The sequence below is a fragment of the Rhinopithecus bieti genome, unplaced genomic scaffold, assembly GCF_001698545.2.
Source record: "Rhinopithecus bieti isolate Rb0 unplaced genomic scaffold, ASM169854v2 scaffold_1467, whole genome shotgun sequence".
In the NCBI taxonomy this organism is placed as follows: Eukaryota; Metazoa; Chordata; class Mammalia; order Primates; family Cercopithecidae; genus Rhinopithecus; species Rhinopithecus bieti.
The window spans coordinates 13397-36917 of record NW_016803692.1 but is presented as its reverse complement, the minus strand read 5'-3'; the positions used below and the strand labels follow the sequence as shown (position 1 = coordinate 36917).

Here is a 23521-nt window from a genome sequence, read left to right as displayed (position 1 = left end):
ATCACTGGCCATCAGACAAATGCAAATCAAAACCACAATGAGATACCATCTCACACCAGTTAGAATGGTGATCATTAAAAAGTCAGGAAACAACAGGTGCTAGAGAGGATGTGGAGAAATAAGAACACTTTTACACCCTTGGTGGGACTGTAAACTAGTTCAGCCATTGTGGAAGACAGTGTGGCGATTCCTCAAGGATCTAGAACTAGAAGTACCATTTGACCCAGCCATCCCATTACTGGGTATATACCCAAAGTATTATAAATCATGCTGCTATAAAGACACATGCACACGTATGTTCATTGCGGCACTATTCACAATAGCAAAGACTTGGAACCAACCCAAGTGTCCACTAATGATAGACTGGATTAAGAAAATGTGGCACATATACACCATGGAATACTATGCGGCCATAAAAAAGGATGAGTTCATGTCCTTTTCAGGGACATGGATGGAACTGGAAACCATCATTCTCAGCAAACTATTGCAAGGACAGAAAACCAAACACTGTATGTTCTCGCTCATAGGTGGGAATTGAACAATGAGAATACTTGGACACAGGGTGGGGAACATCACACACTGGGGCCTGTCATGGGATGGGGGGAGGGGGGATGGATAGCATTAGGAGTTATAATGTAAATGACATGTTAATGGGTGCAGCACACCAACATGGCACATGTATACATATGTAACAAACCTGCATGTTGTGCACATGTACCCTAGAACTTAAGGTATAACAAACAAACAAAAAAAAAACGAAAAAAATGTAACTTAACTTCCTCATCTGTGAAGATTTTAAAATGAGATTAATTTTCACTTAGGGAGGAAGCAAAGTGAAGAACACAGATTTCACAGATGGGATGCCTGGCTGAAATTCCAGCTTGACCATTGGTAGCTGTTTGACCATGGGCAAGTTACTCGACCTCTCTCTACTCGGTGTCCTCATATGACAGGTAGGGATAATAATAGCACATGTTTTATAGGGTCATTGTATGATTAAACAAGTTATTATTTATAGAGTGCTTAGAACAGTGCCTGGCACATAGTGCTATATGTATTTAGTAAATAAATAAAATTAGAAATTGAGGGGATAAAAAAGAATTAATTTGGTCACAATAAAGGCTTCTTTCTTTCCTTTCCAAATGCTTAAAAAGAACACTTAAAAAATTTATTTTGAAAAAAATAGAATTAGTTTGTTTTGGCTTTCATACTGCAAAACAGGGGTTTGTTACATAGGTAAACTTGTGTCATGGAGGTTTGTTGCATATATTATTTCATCACTCAGGTATTTAGCCAAGTACCTATTAGTTATTTTTCCTGATCTTTTCCCTCCTCCCATTGTCCACCTTCTGATAGGCTCCAATGTGTGTTGTTTCCCTCTATATGTCCATATGTTCTCATCATTTAGCTCCCACTTATAAGTGAGAATATGTGGTATTTGGTTTTCTGTTTCTGCATCTCTTTGCTAAGGACAATGGCCTCTGGCTCCATCCATACCCTGCAAATGATCTTGTTCTTCTTTTATGGTTGCATAGTATTCCATAGTGTATATGTACCACATTTTCTTTATCTAGTCTATCATTTATGGGACTTTAGGTTGATGCCATGTCTTTGTTATTGCACCATAACGAACATTCACGTGCATGTGTCTTTATAATAGAGCAATTTATAGTCCTTTGGGTACATATCCAGTAATGGCATTGCTGGGTCAAATGGCAGTTCTGTCTTTAGGTCTTTGAGGAGTTGCCACACGGTCTCCAACGATGGTTTAACTAATTTACACTCCCACCAACAATGGATAAGTGTTCCTATTGCTCTACAACCTAGCCAGCATCTGTTATTTTTTGACTTTTTGATAGTGNTTTGGTTTTCTGTTTCTGCATCTCTTTGCTAAGGACAATGGCCTCTGGCTCCATCCATACCCTGCAAATGATCTTGTTCTTCTTTTATGGTTGCATAGTATTCCATAGTGTATATGTACCACATTTTCTTTATCTAGTCTATCATTTATGGGACTTTAGGTTGATGCCATGTCTTTGTTATTGCACCATAACGAACATTCACGTGCATGTGTCTTTATAATAGAGCAATTTATAGTCCTTTGGGTACATATCCAGTAATGGCATTGCTGGGTCAAATGGCAGTTCTGTCTTTAGGTCTTTGAGGAGTTGCCACACGGTCTCCAACGATGGTTTAACTAATTTACACTCCCACCAACAATGGATAAGTGTTCCTATTGCTCTACAACCTAGCCAGCATCTGTTATTTTTTGACTTTTTGATAGTGGCCATTCTGACTGGTGTGATCATGATAGTATTGTGGTTTTGATTTGCATTTCTCCAATGGTCAGTGATGTTAAGCTTTTTTTCATATGATTGTTGGCTGCATATATGTCTTCTTTTGAAAAGTGTTTATGTCCTTTGCCCACTTTTATTTTATTTTGTAAATTTGTTTAAGTTCCTTAAAGATGCTGGATATTAGACCTTTGTCAGATGCAGAGTTTGCAAACATTTTCTCCCATTCTTTAGGTTGTCTGTATACTCGGTTGATGGTTTCTTTTGCCGTGCAGAAGCTCTTTAGTTTAGTTAGTTCCCATTTGTCAATTTTTGCTTTTGTTACAATTGCTTTTTTGGCATCTTCATCATGACATCTTTGCCCATGCCTACGTCCTGAATGATATGGTCAAGGTGGTTTTCCAAGGTTTATATAGTTTTGGGTTGTATATTTAAGTCTTTAATCCATCTTGAGCTAACTTTTGTATATGGTCTAAGGAAGGGGTCCAATTTCAATCTTTTGCATATGGCTAGCCTGTTATCCCAGCACCATTTATTGAATAGGGAATCCTTTCCCCATTGCTTGGTGGTTTTTTTTTTTTTTTCCAGGTTTGTCAAAAATCAGATAGTTGTAGGTGTGCAGTCTTAAATTCTGGGTTATCTGTTGTGTTCCATTGGTATGTGTCTGTTTTTGTACTGGTTCCATGTATTTTGGTTACTGTAGCCCTGTAGTATAGTTGGATGTCAGGTAGCATGATGCCTCCAGCTTTGTTCTTTTTGCTTAGAACTGGCTTGGCTATTTTTTGCCTGAGTTCTTTTTCGGTTCCATATGAACTTTTAAAACAGTTTTTTCCTAATTCTGTGAATAATCTCAATGGTAGTTTAATAGGAATAGCATTGAATCTATAAATTGCTTTTGGGCAGTATGGTCATTTTAACAACATTGATTCTTTCTCTCCATGAGAAAGGAATGTTTTTCCTTTTATTTGTGTCATCTCTGATTTCTTGGAGCAGTGGTTTGTGGTTCTCCTTGGAAAGATTTTTTACCTCCCTAGTTAGCTGTATTCCTAAGTAGAAATTATGAATGGCAGTTTGTTCCTGATTTGGCTTTCAGCTTGACTGTGGTTGGTGTATAGGAATGTTAGTTACTTTTGCATATTGATTTTGTATCCTGAGACTTTGCTGAAGTTGTTTATCAGCTTAAGAAGCTTTTGGGCTGGCACTGTGGGGTTTTCTAGACATAAAATCATGTCGTTGGCAAACAGGGATAGTTTGACTTCCTCTTTTCCTATTTGGATGCCCTTTATTTCTTTCTCTTGCCTGATTGCCCTGGCCAAGGCTTCCAATACTGTGTTGAACAGGAGTGGTGAAAGAGGGCATCCTTGTCTTGTGCTGGTTTTCAAGAGGAATGCTTCCAGCTTTTGCCCATTTAGTATAATGTTGACTGTGCGTTTGTCATATATGGCTCTTATCATTTTGAGCTATGTTCCTTCAATACCTAGGCTATTGAGAGTTTTAACCATGAATGGACTTTGAATTTTATTGAAAGCATTTTCTGCATCTATTGAGATAATTGTGTAGTTTTTGTCTTTATTTCTGTTTATGGGATGAATCACATTTTTTGATTTGCATATCTTGATCCATTCTTGCATTCCAGGGATAAAGCCTACTTGGTCATGGTGGATAAGCTTTTTGATGTGTTGCTGGATTTAGTTTACCTGTATTTTGTTGAGCATTTTTGCGTTGATGTTCATCAAGGATATTGGCCTGAAGTTTTCTTCTTTTGTTGTTGTATCTCTCCAGGTTTTGGTATCAGGATGATGCTGGCCCCATAGAATGAGTTAGGGAGGAGTGCCTCCTCCTCAATTCTTTGGAATATTTTCAGTAGGAATGCTACCAGCTTTTCTTTGTACGTCTGATAAATTCAGCTATGAATCCATCTGTTTCTGGGGTTTTTTTTTTTTTTTTTTTGGTAGGTAGGCTATATATTAATGCCTCGATTTCAGAGTTCATCATTTGTCTGTTCAGGGATTCAATTTCTTCCTAGTTAAGTCTTGAGAGGGTGTATTTGTCAACAAATTTGTCCATTTTGTGTAGATTGTCTAATTTATGTGCATGGAGGTTTTCATAATATTGTATTTATGTGGGGTCAGTGGCAACATCCCTCTGTCGTTTCTGACTAATTCTATTTTCAATTTATACTCAGACTAATATAAATAAAGGAAAAGACTGCACCTAATGCTATAAAGCAAAATTATCTAGAATTATCCAATTTGCAAATTTTTGTGTGGGGCTAGCTCAGGCTCTTCTAGAAGTCAGTGACGACTACATTGCCTACCCCTGTAAATTGGGCAAAAACTTTTATAAATGTTCCTGATATAGCTGGTGGTTTTCTTTTCTTTTTTATTTGAGACGGAGTCTCACTCTGTCACTCAGGCTGGAGTGCAGTGACATGATCTCAGTTCACTGCAACCTCCACCTCCCGGGTCCAAGTAATTCTCCTGCCTCAGCCTCCTGAATAGCTGGGATTACAGGCACCCACCTCCACGCTGGGCTAATTTTTGCATTTTTAGTAGTGATAGGGTTTCACCATGTTGCCCAGGCTGGTCTCGAACTTCTGACTTCAGATGATCCACCCGCCTCGGCCTCCCCAAGTGCTAGGATTACAGGCGTGAGCCACTGTGCCAGGCTAGCTGGTGCTTTTCTATGCATTTAAAAATAGATTATTTCAGTGAAACTCTATTTTCCTGATTTCTACCTTCAAGCCTACGAACCCCACACACCCTAACTAGTAGCACCCATTAATCCCACTGGTGACAGCTTCTTCCAGGAAGCTTTCTTCTAAATTGTATCATTGGGTTAGGCCCTTACTTCCAGCATCTAAGCACTCTAAATGATCACAATGTTGTCTTCGCCACTAGGCTCTGAGCATTTACCTGGTTCACTGATTAGCACAGAGCTTTGAAATTCAGGATTCTGTATTTAGCACACAGCCCTAGACTTCTGCTATGCAGTAAGTATTTATTAAATTTTATAATTCATCCAACTATTAAAAATAAGAAGATCTATCACTAATACTCCAAAATATTTGAGCTTACCCAGAAAGTAAGTTCCCAGAAATGAAATTTAGTTTTGTATCCATAATCAGATTTGTGATTCAGGAATAGGCCCGAGAAGTTGGATTGATGTTATGCATAAAAACATAGAAAGAGAATCAAAGGGTAAAGAAGATTTCTCTATGGCTCTGTCTTACCTTTTCCATATCACCCAGGCCCTCCGTGTCCAGAAGGACCAGGGTGTGGTTTGGCTTAGAGGGGTGGGGCACACACCACATCCAGATGCCTTTGGTTTCAGACTTCACTGTGCAGCCCAGAGGGAAGCCTTCAAGGGAAGAGGAGAAACAACATATAGTGACAGCAGAATCCAGGCAGACAAGGCCTAAACTGGTTAAACGTATAGGAATGTAAGTTTCCGGCAGGGGAAATGGGTTGCTTCCATTTCAACAAAGAAATCAATCAACTCTTTATTTATATAAATGACTTTCTCAGAAGGTACTTGGGTCCCCTATTCACTTCATATCTAACCATAGGCTCAAATAAGTTATATTACAGAATTAATGTAAACTCTATTAACCTGTTACTATGGTCTGAATGTTAATCCCTCCAATCCCCCATTCATATGTTGGAACTTCAGTGAAGTCTGAAATCAAACCCCAAGGTGATGATATTAAGAAGTCAGAAGTGGGGTGGGTGCAATGGCTCAGACCTGTAATCCCAACACTTTGGGAGTTCGAGGCAGATAAATCACGAAGTCAGGAGATAGAGACCATCCTGGCCAACATGGTGAAACTTTGTCTCTACTAAAATACAGAAAATTAGCCGGGCATGGTGGTACACGCCTGTAGTCCCAGCTACTTGGGAGGCTGAGGCCAGGGGATCACTTGAACCCAGGAGGCGGAGAGATTGCAGTGATCCGAGATTGCGCCACTGCACTCCAGCCTGGCAACAGAGTGAGACTCCGTCTCATAAAAAAAAAAAAAAAAAAAAAAAAAAAAAAAAGTCAGAAGTGATTAAGTCATGAAAGGTCATGTCCTCAGTAATAAAGTTAATGCCCTTATAAAAGGCCTTGAGGGATGAGTTCCTGTCCTTTGCAGGGACATGGCTGAAGCTGGAAACCATCATTCTCAGCAAAGTAACACAGGAACAGACCAAACACCACATGTTCTCACTCATAAGTGGGGGACGAACAATGGGAACACATGGACACAGGGAGGGGAACATCACACGCCGGGGCCTGTTGGGGGATGGGGGCTAGGGGAGGGATAGCATTAGAAGAAATGCCTAATGTAGATGATGGGTTGATGGGTGCAGCAAACCAACATGGCACGTGTATACCTATGTAGCAAACTTGCATGTTCTGCACATATATCCCTGCACTTATATATATATATATATATATATATAAAGATCTTGAGGGAATTTCATTGTTCCTTCTGCCCCTTCCGCCATTTGGGGACAGTGGGAAACCCCCTCTGTGAGTAACAAGCCCTCACTAGACATTGAATCGCCTTGTGCCTTAATCTTGGACTTCCCAACCTCCAGATCTGTGAGAAATTAGTTTTTATTATTTATAAATTACCCTGTGTAATGTATTTTGTCCTAGTGGCAGACACAGACTAAGACACCTGTGTATTTTTATGCAACGCTCAAGAGGAAGAAAAAAGCATGCATTCACAAGTAAAATTAGGGAGAGGGCTGAGACAAGAGGTCCAAGTGCTGGGCTCGTCTTCATGTAGTGACTCTTTTTCCTTATGCTGGTGCCACATGAACAGAAGGATATCCAAATGGAGGAGATTCTGACATGGAAAGGACAGTATAAAGCATCCACTCTAGTATAGTCTGTTGAAATGGTTTCCAGGAGTGGAGTAGTGAGAATAAAATCTTGAAATTTAGTTGAGGAATCTGTGATTTGAACACCTGAGTATGTAGCCAAGTAGACCAGATTTGTTAGTAATGGAACCCACTGAGGTGTTTCAGATGGATGATGACAAAAATCAGCAAAATATTTAAGAAAATCCATGAGGTATTAGAATACTGCAGGAATTAAAAAGGTATACCTTGGACTAGTAAAAGAGTTCTAGAATTTTAAAGGCTGAAAGTGTGAAAGTTGTCAGCATCAAAATGCCAAACTTGAATGCAATGAAGTCAGCAGACCATGAAGGAAAAGCTCTCACGCACACTTTCCTGTGATGGGAACTGCCACTGAAGATGTTGCCAATCCACAACCTCGCAACAAAGGCTAATATTCTGAGGACATCTTTCCAGTAATAGCCAGTCTTAACTGTAAACTTCAAGTGGTCTAACTTGCCATCAGAGTCCCTGTAATCAGGGTCCCTTCTGTGAAGACTCTCTCTTAGCAACAGCCAGTACACATATTAAGTCCTGTGAGTAAGCTCCTGTAAACAAATAAACTTTTGTTTCAAAACACCCTGCGTGTACTTCTCCTTTTTATCTTTAAAGTTTCCCACTGTCTCAACCAAACTATGATTTATTAGAGTGTGCATACCTGAATTTGGTATGCATATGGTCCCCTGCTCATTCTTAAATAAACTCATTTCTTTGGAGAGCTACTTTCTCTGTTGTTACTTTAGCTTGACGTAATCTGGGATCAGAAGTAGGATCTAAAGGGAGCTCATCTTGGAATGATCAGCAGGCCCTGAAACCGTGAGTGGTATTCACTTGTTGAGCCCTTTGATCTCTTCGTTTCCACATCTGACCTTTTGTACTATGTTGAGTCTCCCCTTGGGTTAAAATCCCTTCTTTTTGTCTGGTTCAGGATCTTATTTGGATAAGGTCACCTCAATAAAAGCCTTGAATCCCTTCTTAGCCTAAAACAACTTTGTCTTTTCTGGCAAGCCCTTCATGAGATAAGAACATTGTCCTTCTGGTGAGTATTTTTTTTTTTTTTACTTCTGCATGCCTGGTTTAATATTTTGTTTGGTCTGCCTGCCTGATTTAAAATTTTGGTGAATTGAGTCTTTTCTTACTTCTGAACATCTGCCAAGAGCAAAAATAAATGTACCAAACAGTAGGCATGGGTTGACCAATTTAAACCAGTTAAGGCAGTGCCATCATTAATGAGGGACTCCAGTCTCTGAAGATGAAGTATTTTGTGTGAAGGTAAACGGGCCATGGATAGGCAAGGTTACCATTAGAGCCTCTGCCACACTTACGAAAATTTCCATGCAACAGGGAAAATGTGGTCATGGGTTGGACAACAAAGGCAATGATTGTCCACCAACTAAAACAAATACCCTGGACCGGTTACATTGTAAAACAAAACACCAGTCCAAACTTCTGACATTCCCAACCAGATTCACAGGATTTTATTTTTTTCTCTTCAGAGATTAATGAGAAGCAAAATAAGAAAGCCAAATTTAAAGGCATGCCAGAATAATCTTTCTTCTGGGACTCTAGCCAGCTGTATTTATGGTCCATCTCATGTACACTTCTCAATTGATGGGAAATTACACCAAAAGTAATTTAGAATTACAATGGCCTGTGGAACATTCCAGATGAACTTTCAAGAACTGCATTTTAAGAAGAGCATTTAAAATTGGAAGGGGTCGGTCTCTGTGGAGCCAGGAGGGGAAGTGATGGCTGGGCCCACTTGGATCTCCAAGGTCTCTCCGCTGCTGGGGGCATTCCACAACCCAAAACAGGTGACCAAAGGTTTTACTGGTGTTGTTCAGTCAGTAACTTTAATTCCAGGGGATGATATTGGCCCAGAAATTTCAGCTGCAGTTATGAAGATTTTTGATGCTGCTTAAGCACCTATTCAGTGGGAGGAGCGGAACGTCACTGCCATTCAAGGACCTGGAGGAAAATGGATGATCCCTTCGGAGGCTTAAGAGTCCATGGATAAGAACAAGATGGGCTTGAAAGGCCCTTTGAAGACCCCAATAGCAGAGGGTCACCCATCTATGAATTTACCTCTATGCAAAACATTTGACCTTTACACAAATGTCCGACCATGTGTCTCTATCGAAGGCTATAAAACCCCTTACACCGATGTAAATGTTGTGACCATTCGAGAGAACACAGAAGGAGAATACAGTGAAATTGAGCATGTGATCGTTGATGGAGTTGCGCAGAGTATCAAGCCCATCACCGAAGGGGCGAGCAAGCCCATTGCTGAGTTTGCCTTTGAGTATGCCCGGAACAACCACCGGAACAACGTCACGGCGGTGCACAAAGCCAACATCATGCGGATGTTAGATGGGCTTTTTCTACAAAAATGCAGGGAAGGTGCAGAAAACTGTAAAGATATTAAATTTAATGAGATGTACCTTGATACAGTATGTTTGAATATGGTACAAGATCCTTCCCAGTTTGATGTTCTTATTATACCAAATTTGTATGGAGACATCCTTAGTGACTTGTGTGCAGGATTGATCGGAGGTCTTGGTGTGACACCAAGTGGCAACATTGGAGCCAATGGGGTTGCAATTTTTGAGTCCATTCATGGGACGGCTGTAGACATTGCAGGCAAGGACATGGCGAATCCCACAGCCCTCCTGCTCAGTTCTGTGTTGATGTTGCGCCACATGGGACTTTTTGACCATGCTGCAAGAATTGAGGCCGCGTGTTTTGCTACGATTAAGGATGGAAAGAGCTTGACAAAAGATTTGGGAGGCAATGCAAAATGCTCAGACTTCACAGAGGAAATCTGTCGCCAAGTAAAAGATTTAGATTAACGCTTCTACAACTGGTATTTGGATCAGTCACTCTAAATGGACCCCACATAAACCTCTGTTTAGAATACCTACGTATGTATGCTTTGGTTTACTTGTTTCTTGACAATACATTTTTAGATCTAGCCTTTTCTTAACAAAATCTGTGAAAAAGATGCATGCAGGTGGATGTCTCTAGGTCTGTTTTCAAAGAATTCTCCAAGTGCTTATTTTGTTTATTAGGTGTCTACCTGGCAAATGTTTTTTTTTTGTAAACTCTGAGTGGACTGTATCATTTACTATTCTTTTTTTTTTTTTTTTTTTTCTTGAGACAGAGTCTTGCTCTGTCACCCAGGCTGGAGTGCTGTGGCTGGATCTCAGTTCACTGCAAGCTCCGCCTCTCGGGTTTATGTCATTCTCCTGCCTCAGCCTCCCGAAATCATTTTGTTATTCTAAACCATTTACATAGTTAAATAGTCTCTTCAGCTGTAACTATCAGACACAGAATTACAAGATAAATGTCAAACTTTTAAAGAAAAAACCTTGTTTTCTTGGTTTTTGAAAAACGTAATGGAATTAAACCGGAGATGTAATGGCACAAAATGACGCTCTTATAAAAACTAAATGGGCACAAGAAAATTCCTGGGAAAGTCACATCAAAATGGGAATATGGATAGGTATATTTCTAAATGAAATTGAAAATAAAGACAGATTTGTCATTCACAGAAATTACTGAGTATGAATAAAAACTTCACATCCAAGAAATATGTAATGAGAGATACAATTTTTATTAATAAGACAAAGGTAATATATTGGATACAAAGACACAAAAAATGTATTGTGCATTCAATTATTTTGCTGTCTTGAGATTTAATATTCTTTCCAAGAGCTTTTAATGAAGCAGAGAGCTAGTACTTCATTTTCATTGGAGGCATTTTCAGCATCATGAGTTGTCACAGCCTCTGAGACCCTGGTTTTAAGCCAGAAGGGCTGAGTGTATTGTAAACTTATTCTTGCATGTTGCTGTCTGGGAATGGACCACACTACAGCTGGTAGTTTTGGGGGTGATACTACCGAAAGGCCTGAACACATGTTATTTTAGCTGCAATTGAGGAACTTGGGATGCTATTAAGTTTGTATTTCAGCAACTGTCCCTTTTCCTATCCCAAAGCACCAATTACTGCCCTCTGCCTCAGCATTACCAGTATAAGATGACATTCCAAAGATTGGAGGCAACTCAGCCTGAGTTGATTCACAAAATTGTGCCATGCTGGGGCTTGAGGTTGGGCTTAGGCTTGGGCTCAGCTTTTGACCCTCAGGCATCTCCTTTCCCTTCCTGCCTTCCTCTCCCTTATCCTCCACTGCAGCATGATTTTCTTAAATCTTCATACACTCACTATTTTCACGAACAGTTACTCTCTGGCCCACAACCAAAGACAACTCATGGCCTCCTTTGGCCCTTGTATAACATTACGTGGTGGCTCACACCTGTAATCCCGGCATTTTGGGAGGCTGAGGCGGGCGGATCACCCGAGATCGGGAGTTCAAGAGGAGCCTGACCAACATGGAGAAACTCCGTCTCTACTAAAACACATACACAAAATATTAGCCGGGCGTGGTGGCGGGCTCCTGCAATCCCAGGCAGGAGAATCACTTGAACCCGGGAGGCGGAGGTTGCCATGAGCCGAGATCGTGCCATTGCACTCCAGCCTGGGCAACAAGAGCAAAACTCAGCCTCAAATTAAAAAAAAAAAAAAAAACTGTTGTGGAAACTGCAGTTTACCCCAAATTTAGTCCACAGCCTCCACAGAATTAACAGTTAAAGTTAAATGAAAAATCTCAAAGGTTAGCCATTTGAGCAAGTAACCTTAACTTATTCTATTTTTTCAGAAAAATTGTTTGGATTTAGCTGTCCTTTGTGAAAAACTCTGTGATCTTTGCTTGTGTGTGTACTTATGTTTGCATGTTTTGTGTTTGTGATAATTTTCTTCCAAGATATGTGAAAGAGCTCTATTTAATTGGCTTACAAGATATGTGAAAGGGCTCTATTTAATTGGCTTAAAGGGTCAACAAAGCAAACATAAAAGTCTCGATGATTCTTGCTGTACTTGTATAATCAGGCTTTGTTTGATGAGGTTAAATTTATTCTGCAAACAAAGAAGCCTTATCTTGGTAAAAACTGGAAGAAAATTTATGATTAAGAAAGGAAAACTATACTTCATCTGCTATTAGATTGCAGCCCTGTGCATTGCTTTTGAGTTTATTGTTATTTATCTACAACCTGGACTAAATTTTCAATTCTTCTAGTTTCGTCCAACCCAATTTTCTGGCCTGGAATTGCTAAAATAAAAATCTGCTCTGTTTCTGAAGCTCTATACACTAAAGCTACACAACTCAATGTATATTTCAAGGGATGAGTCTCATGTCTCATGTTTAGGCCACACAGAAAGTTCACCAAACCACTCAATGCCATACCCAAAGACATTTAGTGTGTAAACCAGTATGAGAAGTTGATGGTTTCATGCCGTGGACAGCTTTTTCTAAGAACGATAGAGCAATACTTACAAAAATGAGACTATTATCCTTCTTAAATTTTCTTTGCTTGTGCCTTCTTTTTCATTTGACAGGATAATGCCATAGTTATAATTTCATAATCATCAGCTTCTGTGGGTACTTGATGGAATGTTGGATCTGTCATGCCAATCCCAAATCTTTACATGATCTAAGAGATGCTTTCTTCCATGTAGTGAATAACTTTGGCAATATTCTTAACACAACTTTTTGTTCAAATTGTACCAGTGATCCCTTTTTACAGAGTTAGCACTCTCAGCTTTAATTTAACCAAGTCATGAGATACTAAATAATAGAATCACTAACCGAACTATGTAAAAGACTCAATGCCTATAACAAATCTTACCCAGTCCCACATGGTCTTTTAATTTGTTTAATTGAGCTCTTGGTTCAGAACCATCATCCAAAATGAATTTGTTATGCTCCTGTTGGTTTTGCTTTGCATTATTTTCTTTAAGCTTTGTACATGTTACCTGTCTGACTTCTGCAGAAATGACACTCCTAAGATAATAATGCTGGCTCAGCACTTAAAGGATATGCCGAAAATGTGGAATTGAAAAAATTGACTTCATAATAAATTCCAGGTAGAATTAGCCTGAAACCCACTCCTTCCAAACATCCTTGTTGCTCAAAGGTGGCTAAAAGTGTTTTGAAACTGACTCCCAGTCACCAATCACTTGGGACCGATTTGGGAACAAACCAACCAAATCAAGTGCATCCAAGCACTGAGGAACACATAATACATAACTACAGGATGATTGATCAGAGATGCTTTCAGAGAAAGATCTTGGTCAAAGGGGAACTGCAAAAGTTGTCAGAAGCAAAATGGAGTCACTTATGCCAAACCCTAACAAAATGGAGTCAGGAGTTCATGAAGGAAGGGCTTTCATGTATACTTTCTTGTGGTGGAAATTGCCATTAGGACATTGTCAAACTACAGCCTTGCATCAAAGGCTACTTCTGTACTTCCAGTAATAGCCAGTCCTAACCACAATCTTGCAAGTGGCCTTACTTGCTGCCATCAGGGTCCCTGCAGTCAGGGCTCTCTCCATAAAACTCTCTCAAGCAGCAGCCAATGCACATGTCCTCACCTGCAATATGATCCTGTAAACCAGTGAACTCTCATTTTACATCAACTGGCATATATGTCTCCTTTTTGCCTTTAAAAGTTTCTCACTGCCTTAACATTTCCAGATGAACTTATGATTTGTTATATGCATTTCCAGAATTTACAAATCCTCTACTTATTCCTGAATATATTCATTTCTTTGGAGAGTGACTATCTGTTGTTATTTTGAGTTGACAGAGGAACTCAAGATATGGTAGTCAAATCATTCATTTCCTGAATGATGAAAATGAAGAGTAGAAATAGTAACTGATTGGCTTAGTTAGAAAGACATACAAACTACACTTTAACATCAGGCTTCTGACTGGTAACTTGGTGCTTTATAAGCCACACTGAGTCCCTGACACTACAGCCTCATGTAAAAGAGATAAATTATAACCAATAGTGACCTTAATTACAAAAAAATAGAGAAATTAGAATATCCAATATGTATTGAAGCATTCATTTTATCTTAAAGTTCTGTGGAAACTTGCTGTTACTACATAAATATTTTAGTAAATATTTAATAATGCATTATTATTTAATTTTTTGTTAATACCTTATTTATATATGAAATGTGAAGATAAAGGCAAAGTGGGAAGAGTCAGTTGACTCCAGTCCTCCAGAGTGAATGCAAAGAGTTCACCGATGAATTCAAAGTTAGCTATCAATATTTATCCCCAACACTAACTTTCTTTCATCCCATCTTCAAACTGGATACTGACTGTGTAACTGGACAGATGGGGCTCATCCATGCTTTGCTGGTGCCACTCACCTTTGTTCTTCCCAGCCAGCTTGTTCATCAGGTAGGATTTGCCTGTGCGGTAGAGGCCCACAATTGCCACTACTGCTACAGGCTGTGTAATGGCAGACAGGATCTCCAGAGCTTCTGGATTCACCACCAGATGCCCTTTAGTGTTTTCAATGAGGCATACTGGGCCTGGCATGTGGATCTCTGATGCCATGTTCAGACCGTTCCTTTGTCTGCAAGGAAAAAATGAAGCAGAAAGTAATGTCTGGTCAGTCAATTGAGCTGAATTCTACAATAGGGCATAAATTTTTGTTTATTATTCTTGAACATTGTTTCTTGTGCATTTCTAAGAAGACCTGTGGCCCTTTAAGGCTGTCCTATGGACTGGGCCACTGACTGCCTTTTAAAATAATTTAATTTTGAAACAGACTTATAGAAAAGATGCATGATAGGTATGAAGAGTGCCCATATACCATTTCCCTGGCTTCCCCTAATGTTAATATTTTACATAACCATGATGCAATTACTGAAACCAGGATTTTAACATTGATACAATGATAACTAATTTACACTCCTTATTGGCATTTCACCAGTTTCCCACTAATGTCTTTCTGCTTCACGATCCAATCCAGGATCCCTCATTGCATTTAGTCATTATGTTTCTGTAGTGTTCTTGCATCTTTGATAGTTCCTTATTCTTTTTTTGTCTTTCATGTCTTTGACATTTTAGAATAGTACTGGCCTTTGATTTTGAGGAATATCTTTCACTTTGGAATTTTCTGATGTTTCCTCGTTGATTGAAGTTACGCATTTTTTTTTTTTTTTGCAAATGTCACAGAAGTGATGTTCTGCCATTTTCAGTGTCTTGTATTAAGGGATTCATGATGTTGACATGACTTTTTCTGGTGCTGCGACCTTCACTTTGATCACTTGGTTAAAGTGCTTGCTGCCAGATTTCAGAGTAAAGAGTTATGTGCCACTTTGTCACTAAAAAGTTTCCATTTTGAGAAACAGCTGGAGACTATGCAAATACAATCTCATCATATTTTGTTGTTGTTGTTGTTGTTGTTGTTGTTGTTGTTTTCTCAGCCACTACTTTTAGTTTTTATTGATTATTCTTTTTGTGGTGTTTGACTAAATAGATTTTCTATTATAGTCATTCTTTCTATGTCTATTAACTGGAGTTCTAACAGGAGCAAGGGCTGTCCCTTCTTTATTTATTTTGTTTGCTCATTTAATCATTTACTTGTATCAATGCAGACTCAGAGATATTAGTTTTACTCTGAGGGTTTCAATACTTTACAATCAATATTTATTTTGTTACTCAACTTGTCCTAGATTTCATCATTGAGAGTTTCTTCAAGCTGGATCCATTTTTTTTTTCTTTTTCTTTTTCACATGCTTCCATCATATTTTCAGTGTTTCTTTTCTTTTTGGCTTCACAACGTATTCTAGAAAACATATCTGCATTTTTCCTGCTTTATCCCTAGAATCCACCATTTCTCCCAGTATCTTTGGTTTCTTTCATTGGATAATGGTATTTTGACACCAAGATATCTCTCTAGGTGTGTTAATTATTTCTAGACCCACTCAGGGGCAAATATGAGAAATATATGTATGTATACTAGCACGCATCTATATTTATTTTTATTTGTACATTTCTGTCATAAAGCTTGAGATTATGTTGATATTTCCAGTTCCAATCCAACACATCTGAGCTCATTCAAGCTTTTGACTTTCCTTTTTAAACTATTTTCTCTAAATAAGCTAGACTTTGGTCTCCTAATATGTAATACATTTGTTTCCTTGCTCAATCCTAGTATATTCATATAGTGGTATCAAAATTGATAATAAGTCTGTGGAAAAATAAATTTACTTACTACAGAAAATTATTAGTGTACAGTTCTTTTGGTCTTTAGCCTTATATATACACTCAAAACATTGCACTTCGAAGTTGCTTAGGTTCATTTTTTCCTTCTCCACCTTCTTCAGTATGGTTAAATTATTCGTTTGTAAAACAGTTAGTTATATTTGTTACTGTTTCTGTTTCATTTTGGCCTCCCTCACATCTTGGTCTCTTGGTTGATTTTAAGTATGATTTATTTTCTGAGTTTGTGAAACAACATGGTTCTTAAATTCAGAGCTTTTCAAAAAGTTACAGTCAGAGGAGTGTCACTTTTCCTTCATCTTACCACTACACTCCCATTGCACTGGTCTTCTATTCTTTCTACCACATTCCAACCCATCCTCCGTAGATACTCACTCTTGTTAGTTTCTGGTTTATCCTTCTTGGATTTTCTTTCCACAAATGAGAATGTGCATATTTTCTTTTTCACATTTTCTAACACGAAGATCATATCATATAGAAATTTGGAAATCCCTCCACATCTGTTCATAGAAAGCTTTGAAAATCCTTTTAACATGTATCTACTCCTTTATGTGGATTATATCCCAGTTTATTCAATCACTCTTCAATGTATGGGCATTTAGATTGTCTCAAATATTTTGCAATTACAAACAATGCTGCAATGAATAACTATGCTAACTTTATGCATGTGTATTTTTATATTGTTACAGGAGTAATTTCAGGATAGATTCCTACCAACAGGACTGCTTGGTCAAAAGAGGAGAGTATATAATTTTGTAGATATTGCCCAGTTCCTCTACAGAAGGTTGTAAAAGGTTGCATTCCCACCAGCTCATCTTGTATGTCATTTTCCAGAAAATGGAATTTTTCCGAGGTGCCCCGCTTACTCTTCTGACTTAATTACAAAATTTCCTTTGGAAGCTTTTCACTTTCACATTTAGATCTTTGGATTGAGCAAAGCTGAGCTCACTGAACTCATGTGTATAGTAATAGTAATTTTCATCTAGGGAACATTGTGTCACACATATCTACATATTTTGAAACATAGATACCATTCTAACCCATCCTTGGTCCAAGCCCCTCTGTGGGCAGGGTCTGATCAGACTGTGGGACTCAGGTTACCCAATGACTTCCTCCTTTCACTGTGCATCAGCATTCACACGTTATTCATGCAAGCCTGATAGTTCGCACCTGACACTTATCTGTTGATTTTTAACTCAAACATGTTACCAGATTTTGAATTCTCTGCATTTTAAGATTGATTCTTTATTACCCCCATGTATATCAGTCTGCATATTGCTTTTAATTATTTCATGTAATGAAGTCACACCAGGAAACATTCTTTGAAAAACCATGGCTTGTTTTTTGTCTGATCTCTGCCGTATAGAGAGTAGCACGTGCACAATTGTAATCTTGCTATCTTTATCTGGGACTTGATAAATTAAATATTTCGATAATTTTGTAAAGGTAAAAGGAGTGAACAGCCTTCTTCTAGTAATGCTTTAATTTTTTGTTTTTAAGTTGAATATCTCAATCCTTATAACTTATGTGATCATGATGCAAAATATATAATTTCTTTAAGATACAAGCAAATATAGACGATAGATACTATAGTTTTCATTTTTATCCTATAATAAAGAGTGGTTTGCTTCCACTATAGAGTTGGTTACTTCTGACTTGTTCCACTGGAGGCTTCTATTAAATTATCTGGCTTCCCATCGCTTCAGCGGAAGACGGCAAAACGCCGTTTATTTTCTGTGATCATGACCCATTTCCTCTTATAGCAATGGCCTACAGGATCTGCTGGCAAGCAAGAAGGGCAAACCAGAAACTAAAAAGATTGGGTATCTATGGAAGATGAGTGAAAACACAGTATGGGTCTGTCCAATTCCACAGCATGTACTATGCTACCATAAAATAGGAATCAATCAATCATTGGCTCAGAAAAGGTGGTGGCATAAAGATGTTATAAGCTCCTCCATTATAATAATGTGTTTCCTCTTTTTGCAGATCCCAAGTTACCTACCTTCATTTACCTATAGCTATAAATGTTGGCAATAAAGAAAGTGACAGAGTCTATTAGGCAGATATTTAAAGATAACAGTAATTTAAGATGGTGCCAGAAAAGAAATAACAATCTTAGAACATTAACTTCTCTGAATATCTGTTCCACCTCTACTGAAGCCTAATTTGACACGGCAGGAATTAGAGCACACTAAGGTACATGCAGTCACCCAAGGCCAGGATTTCATCTAGACTTGTATCCTGCATTTGGCTCAACTGCTGCATATCTTGGGGATGGTCAACTTAGAGAAAACTAATGGATCCTTATAAATCACAAAATCCTTATAAGTCCTAGTCTTACCCAGAGTAGAGATCCTCTGGAGTTGGTAAGAAGGCAGTTTCAATGAGAAAGTTAAGAGTCTTTATTCTCTTCTCTTTAGTTCTGAATTTGGCTGCACTGCTTTCTCCCTCTTTTTTTTTCTTGCTGGAACTTTGGACTTTTACCTTACCTCTCCAATGTCATGGGGCTTTCCAGACTTTCTAGAGACCTGTATTTATACGTGTAAAAAGCAATGCAACCTCTGCAAATAAATAGAGTAATATGACAGTCTGTGATTTAGCAACAATAAAAGAAATTGCTGACAGCTGCGCTAGTGAGAGGATTTGACATAATTTCTCAAACAGAATCTTCCGATTTTATTATTGGAAGAGATCTTAGAGACAGCTTGCAATTATTTAAAAAAAACTTCATTGAATCATTTAAAATAATGACATTCATCTCATGTTTGTGGGCCACATTGAGAAGTGCAGGAATGAGAAAGCTTAATATAATATTATTGAGGTTCAATTCGCTTGAATATTAGACTCTTTTAAAATGGACCTCATGGGAGGCTGAGGCAGGAGAATGGCGTAAACCTGGGAGGCAGAGCTTGCAGTGAGCTGAGATCCGGCCACTGCACTCCAGCCTGGGCGACAGAGCGAAACTCCGTCTCAACAAAATAAAATAAAATAAAATAAAATAAAATAAAATAAAATGGACCTCATTATTTGCATTTAGAAATGAGGACTGTAAGTGCTCTGAGGGAATGTCCACGTCTTATACATGTTTGAATTATTAGCACCTAACTCAGGTCTTGGCATTTAACATTTAATAATAATGAAGACAGTACCCATTTTGTTTACATAGATTATCCCATTGTATTCTTTTTTTTTTATTATTATTATTATACTTTAAGTTCTAGAGGTACATGTGCAAATGTGCAGGTTTGTTACATATGTGATACTTATGCCATGTTGGTGTGCTGGCACCCATCAACTCGTCAGCACCTCATCCATCATCATTTATATCATGATAAACTCCCCAAATGCAATCCCTCCCTCCCTCCCCCCTCCCCATGATAGGCCCCAGTATCCCATTGTATTCTTATCACGAATACTTTTACCACAATTTTAAAAGAGAGATTTAATAATTTGTTACAATTATAGAGCTACTAAATAAGATTTGGGCTCAAGAAGTCTTCCTGTCAATCACTTCATTAAAATACCTTCTGTGTTTGCTTAGTGTACAGTAACAATGTTTTCTCCTCATCAGCTCCATTCTAGGCCATATTCTTTACACATACCATTTTAAATATCAAAATACCTCAAGATAAAGGGTGTTTATTATCCCCATTGTCCGAGGGGGAAAAATAATCAGAAAATGGGTAATGAATATGTCTAACTAAAGCCATTGAGCTACACACCAAGGTAGCAAGTAATTGAGTGAGATTCAAACTTGAAAATCCATTTGATTAAAATCACATTGATTCTCCATGGTATATTGTCTCTAAAAGAGAGGAAGGTGGGAAAAGGGGAAGAAAGAGAGAGAAATGGAGAGCAGAGAGTAAGACCTGTATGTGTGTGTGTGTGTGTGTGTGTGTGTGTGTGTTTGTGTGTGTGAATATTGATGAGATTGAAAGTGAAAGTAAGGCAGGTTATTTCAAAACAGAGCTAATGCTAGGAAATCACCTGCTTTTTCTAAGCAATAAAATCTATTGTTTATATCAGGCAAACAAAAAATAGCCCCAGGCAAAATTGAATCTTTGTGAATTATGTATAATTTAAGGGTATATAAATTTATAAGAAAAAAAGATTCCACTTTCCCAACTTGTTTTTTGAGATGGATTTTTCTCTCTTGTTGCCCAGGCTGGAGTGCAATAGCATGATCTTGGCTCACTGCAAACTCCACCTCCCGGGTTCAAGTGATTCTCCTGCCTCAGCCTCCTGAATAGCTAGGATTACAGGCATGAGCCACCACGCCCAGCTAATTTTGTATTTTTAGTAGAGATAGGGTATCTCTATATTGGTCAGGCTGGTCTCGAACTCCCGATTTCAGGTGATCCACCTGCCTCGGCCTCCCAAAGTGTTGGGATTACAGGCTTGAGCCACCATGCCAGACCCCAACTTGTTTTTAGAGTGTTTCTTTGGAGACTAGTGGGCCAGAGTCCTTTCTTTAACCTTTAGATATAAATAGAGCTTTCTAGAGGTTAAATATCATTGCCAGCTTTACAACCCAGAGATGTCTTCAGGAGTCTGGACTCCATGTCTTTTGAAATGGAAATATCCAGAAAGACAGAGACCCAGGCTTCCTGACACTTTGGGAGCTTAAGCCCCGTGCCTATCCTGTCTGTAGCCATTTCTTCCAAGGGAGATAAATGTTAATTTTCTTTCAGATAAGCAAATAGCTACCACATTTCCAAGGTGAGCATAGGATGAATACACGGAAGATATAGCAAAGTTCCGAATGTAACAGCAAATTATGTTGTCAATTCTGTCATGGGAAAACAGGATGGCGTTGATCCTAAGGAAACATGTTATATAAACCAGCTAAAAACAGTGCAGTGTAAATGCTGGGCGAGGTGGCTCACACCTGTAATCCCAGCACTTTGGGAGACTGAGGTGGGCGGATCACTTGAGGTCAGGAGCTTGAGACCAGCCTGGTCAACACAGTGAAACCCCGACTCTACAAAAATACAAAAAAAAAAATAGCCGGGCGTAGTGGTACATGCCTGTACTCCCAGCTACTAGGGAAGCTGAGGCAGGAAAATCACTTGAACCTGGGAGGCAGAGGTTGCAGTGAGCCAAGACAGCACCACTGCACTTCAGCCTGGGTGATAGAGTGAGAGACTGTCTCAAAAAGCTATTTTATAAAACATGAATAAGAAAAGACACTGCATCTGCATTTTATATACATTTGATATGTAATTTTAATGTGTAAGTAAGAAATGCTCGCACAGGTTTGGGTCTGGTGGCTCACGCCTGTAATCCCAGCTACTTGAGAAGCTGAGGCAGGATAATCGTTTCAACCTGGGAGGTGGAAGTTGCAGTGAGCCCTGATCGCGCCACTACACCCCATCCTTGGCAACAGAGTGAGACTTCCTCTCAACAATAACAACAACAAACAACAAAAATGAAAATAAAATAGTGCAGTATAAAGAGATCTTATGTGTCAGTATGTATAAATACTGTAAACTTTCAATCTGATTTTGCAGTCATTTGCGGAATACCTATCTGCACGCATTTGGTTCTTGTTAATAATAAAACAGTGTTCCATTTTTTCTAAATTTTGTGGAGACAACATTTTGGTACAACTTTTATTTCACCAACAATATGAAAGAATTAAATTTACTACTTTCCCTACATACCCATTTCCAGAAGAACTAAAGTTGTTACCTATAGATAAATGTAAATATGTTGATTAATTCAATTCATGGTGCATATAATTCTATTTATTAAAAACCTAGAAATCAATGACAAAGAACAAAAGCCTAGTAGTAGGATATCTACTGTAAATTTAGCAGTATTTCTAACTCATTGATGAGATTAGAAGTTATGTTTTATTTTTATACTTTCCAGCATATTATGACTTTTTTCAATGACTAAATTATCATCCCAGGAAAACACATACACATCAAGAAAGTAATTTTCCTGTTGAAAAATAAGATCACTTATTTAAATAATCATTTTCTGCTAGGTATTCGGTATTGTAATCCATTGGTCATTTATTTGTAAGACAGGTATTTAATAAGAAATGACTACACACAAAGTCTCTCATACATTAGTGTTTAATTGTATACAATTGAAGTATTTATATTAAGGCAAGTCAGGTAGGAAAGGGTACTTAAAATGAAAATCTTATTCTTTTGATGTGGACAGAAATCAAAGGCGTTTGATATAGTTGCATGAGGTGGTTAATGACTATGTGAATTGCCCTAGTCTGAAATAAACATTTTGTGATTTAGTGATTTAGCACAGGAAGCATTTTTTTTTTTCTGTATTAAACAAAGGGTTTTTTGTTGACATAGGATTCATACAATAGTGAAGTCATGGGGCTTAAAGTATAGGGTTGCTTTGAAATCACCTTTCCAAAATTATAACCGAGGAAAGTATGACAGTGAAAGAAATCAGACCTAACTGACCCCATCTTGCTTCTACCCTTTAACTTGTCCTTGTTCATCTTGGGACCTAGGCCAAACTAACCTGGGGAAGGAATTCAGTTCATGGTTTGACTCTGAAACAAAATTGGCAACAGCCTTTTCCTGAAAAGACCTCCTTCTTGCCTGGGAACCAGTCTGCCTTTGCAGGACCAATAAATTAGCTACAAGATTAGAAACTACAGTTTAGGGGCCATGCAGCCTCTGGCTCCGAGAGTCTGAACCTCCCCAAATTGCTCCTGGGATAACATCACTATTGCAAAATCTAAGATAAGTGCTTGAGATATTTTGCAGACCCCATACTTGATGAATCAGTTGACACCACCTAGACCAGTAATCTGGCCCAAGCAGCTCACACCACCCAGACCAGTAATCTGGCTGAACCAGTTCTGCCACCCCACCCAGGAACAGAAACCAGCAAGAAAAATTGACTTCGATCCCCTATGATTCCATCTCCAACCTGAACAATCAGTACTCCCCACTTCCCAAGCCGCTAGTCACCAAATTATCTTTAAGAACCCTGATCCCCTAATGCTTGGGGAGACTGATTTGAGTAATAATAAAACTTGGGTCTCACGCACAGCCGGCTCTGTGTGAATTACTCTTTCTTCATTGCAATTCCCCTGTCTTGATAAATCGGCTCTGTCTAAGCAGCGGGCAAAGTGAACCCACTGGGCAGTTATAGTTTAGAAAAAGTAAACTAGTCACAGTTTGCTTTTATGAATATGGCAAAAGGTATGTCAAAG

General features: G+C 38.6%; 2 protein-coding genes across 2 annotated transcripts in view; one reads left to right on the top strand and one right to left on the bottom strand.

The window, feature by feature from the left end:
* Positions 1 to 18775, bottom strand: part of LOC108514541 (guanylate-binding protein 7) — a 45281-nt gene extending 26506 nt beyond the window's left edge. Inside the window, 3 exon segments of the mRNA XM_017850818.1 lie at positions 5527 to 5654; positions 14457 to 14665; positions 18665 to 18775. Coding sequence (XP_017706307.1) covers positions 5527 to 5654; positions 14457 to 14646 — 318 coding nt within the window. The 5' untranslated portion in view covers positions 14647 to 14665; positions 18665 to 18775.
* On the top strand, positions 8914 to 10029 carry LOC108514547 (isocitrate dehydrogenase [NAD] subunit alpha, mitochondrial-like). Its single transcript, XM_017850834.1, has one exon. The coding sequence runs from the start codon at positions 9190 to 9192 to the stop codon at positions 10027 to 10029; it is 840 nt and encodes a 279-aa protein (XP_017706323.1). The 5' UTR covers positions 8914 to 9189.
* Positions 18776 to 23521: the final 4746 nt, after the last annotated feature.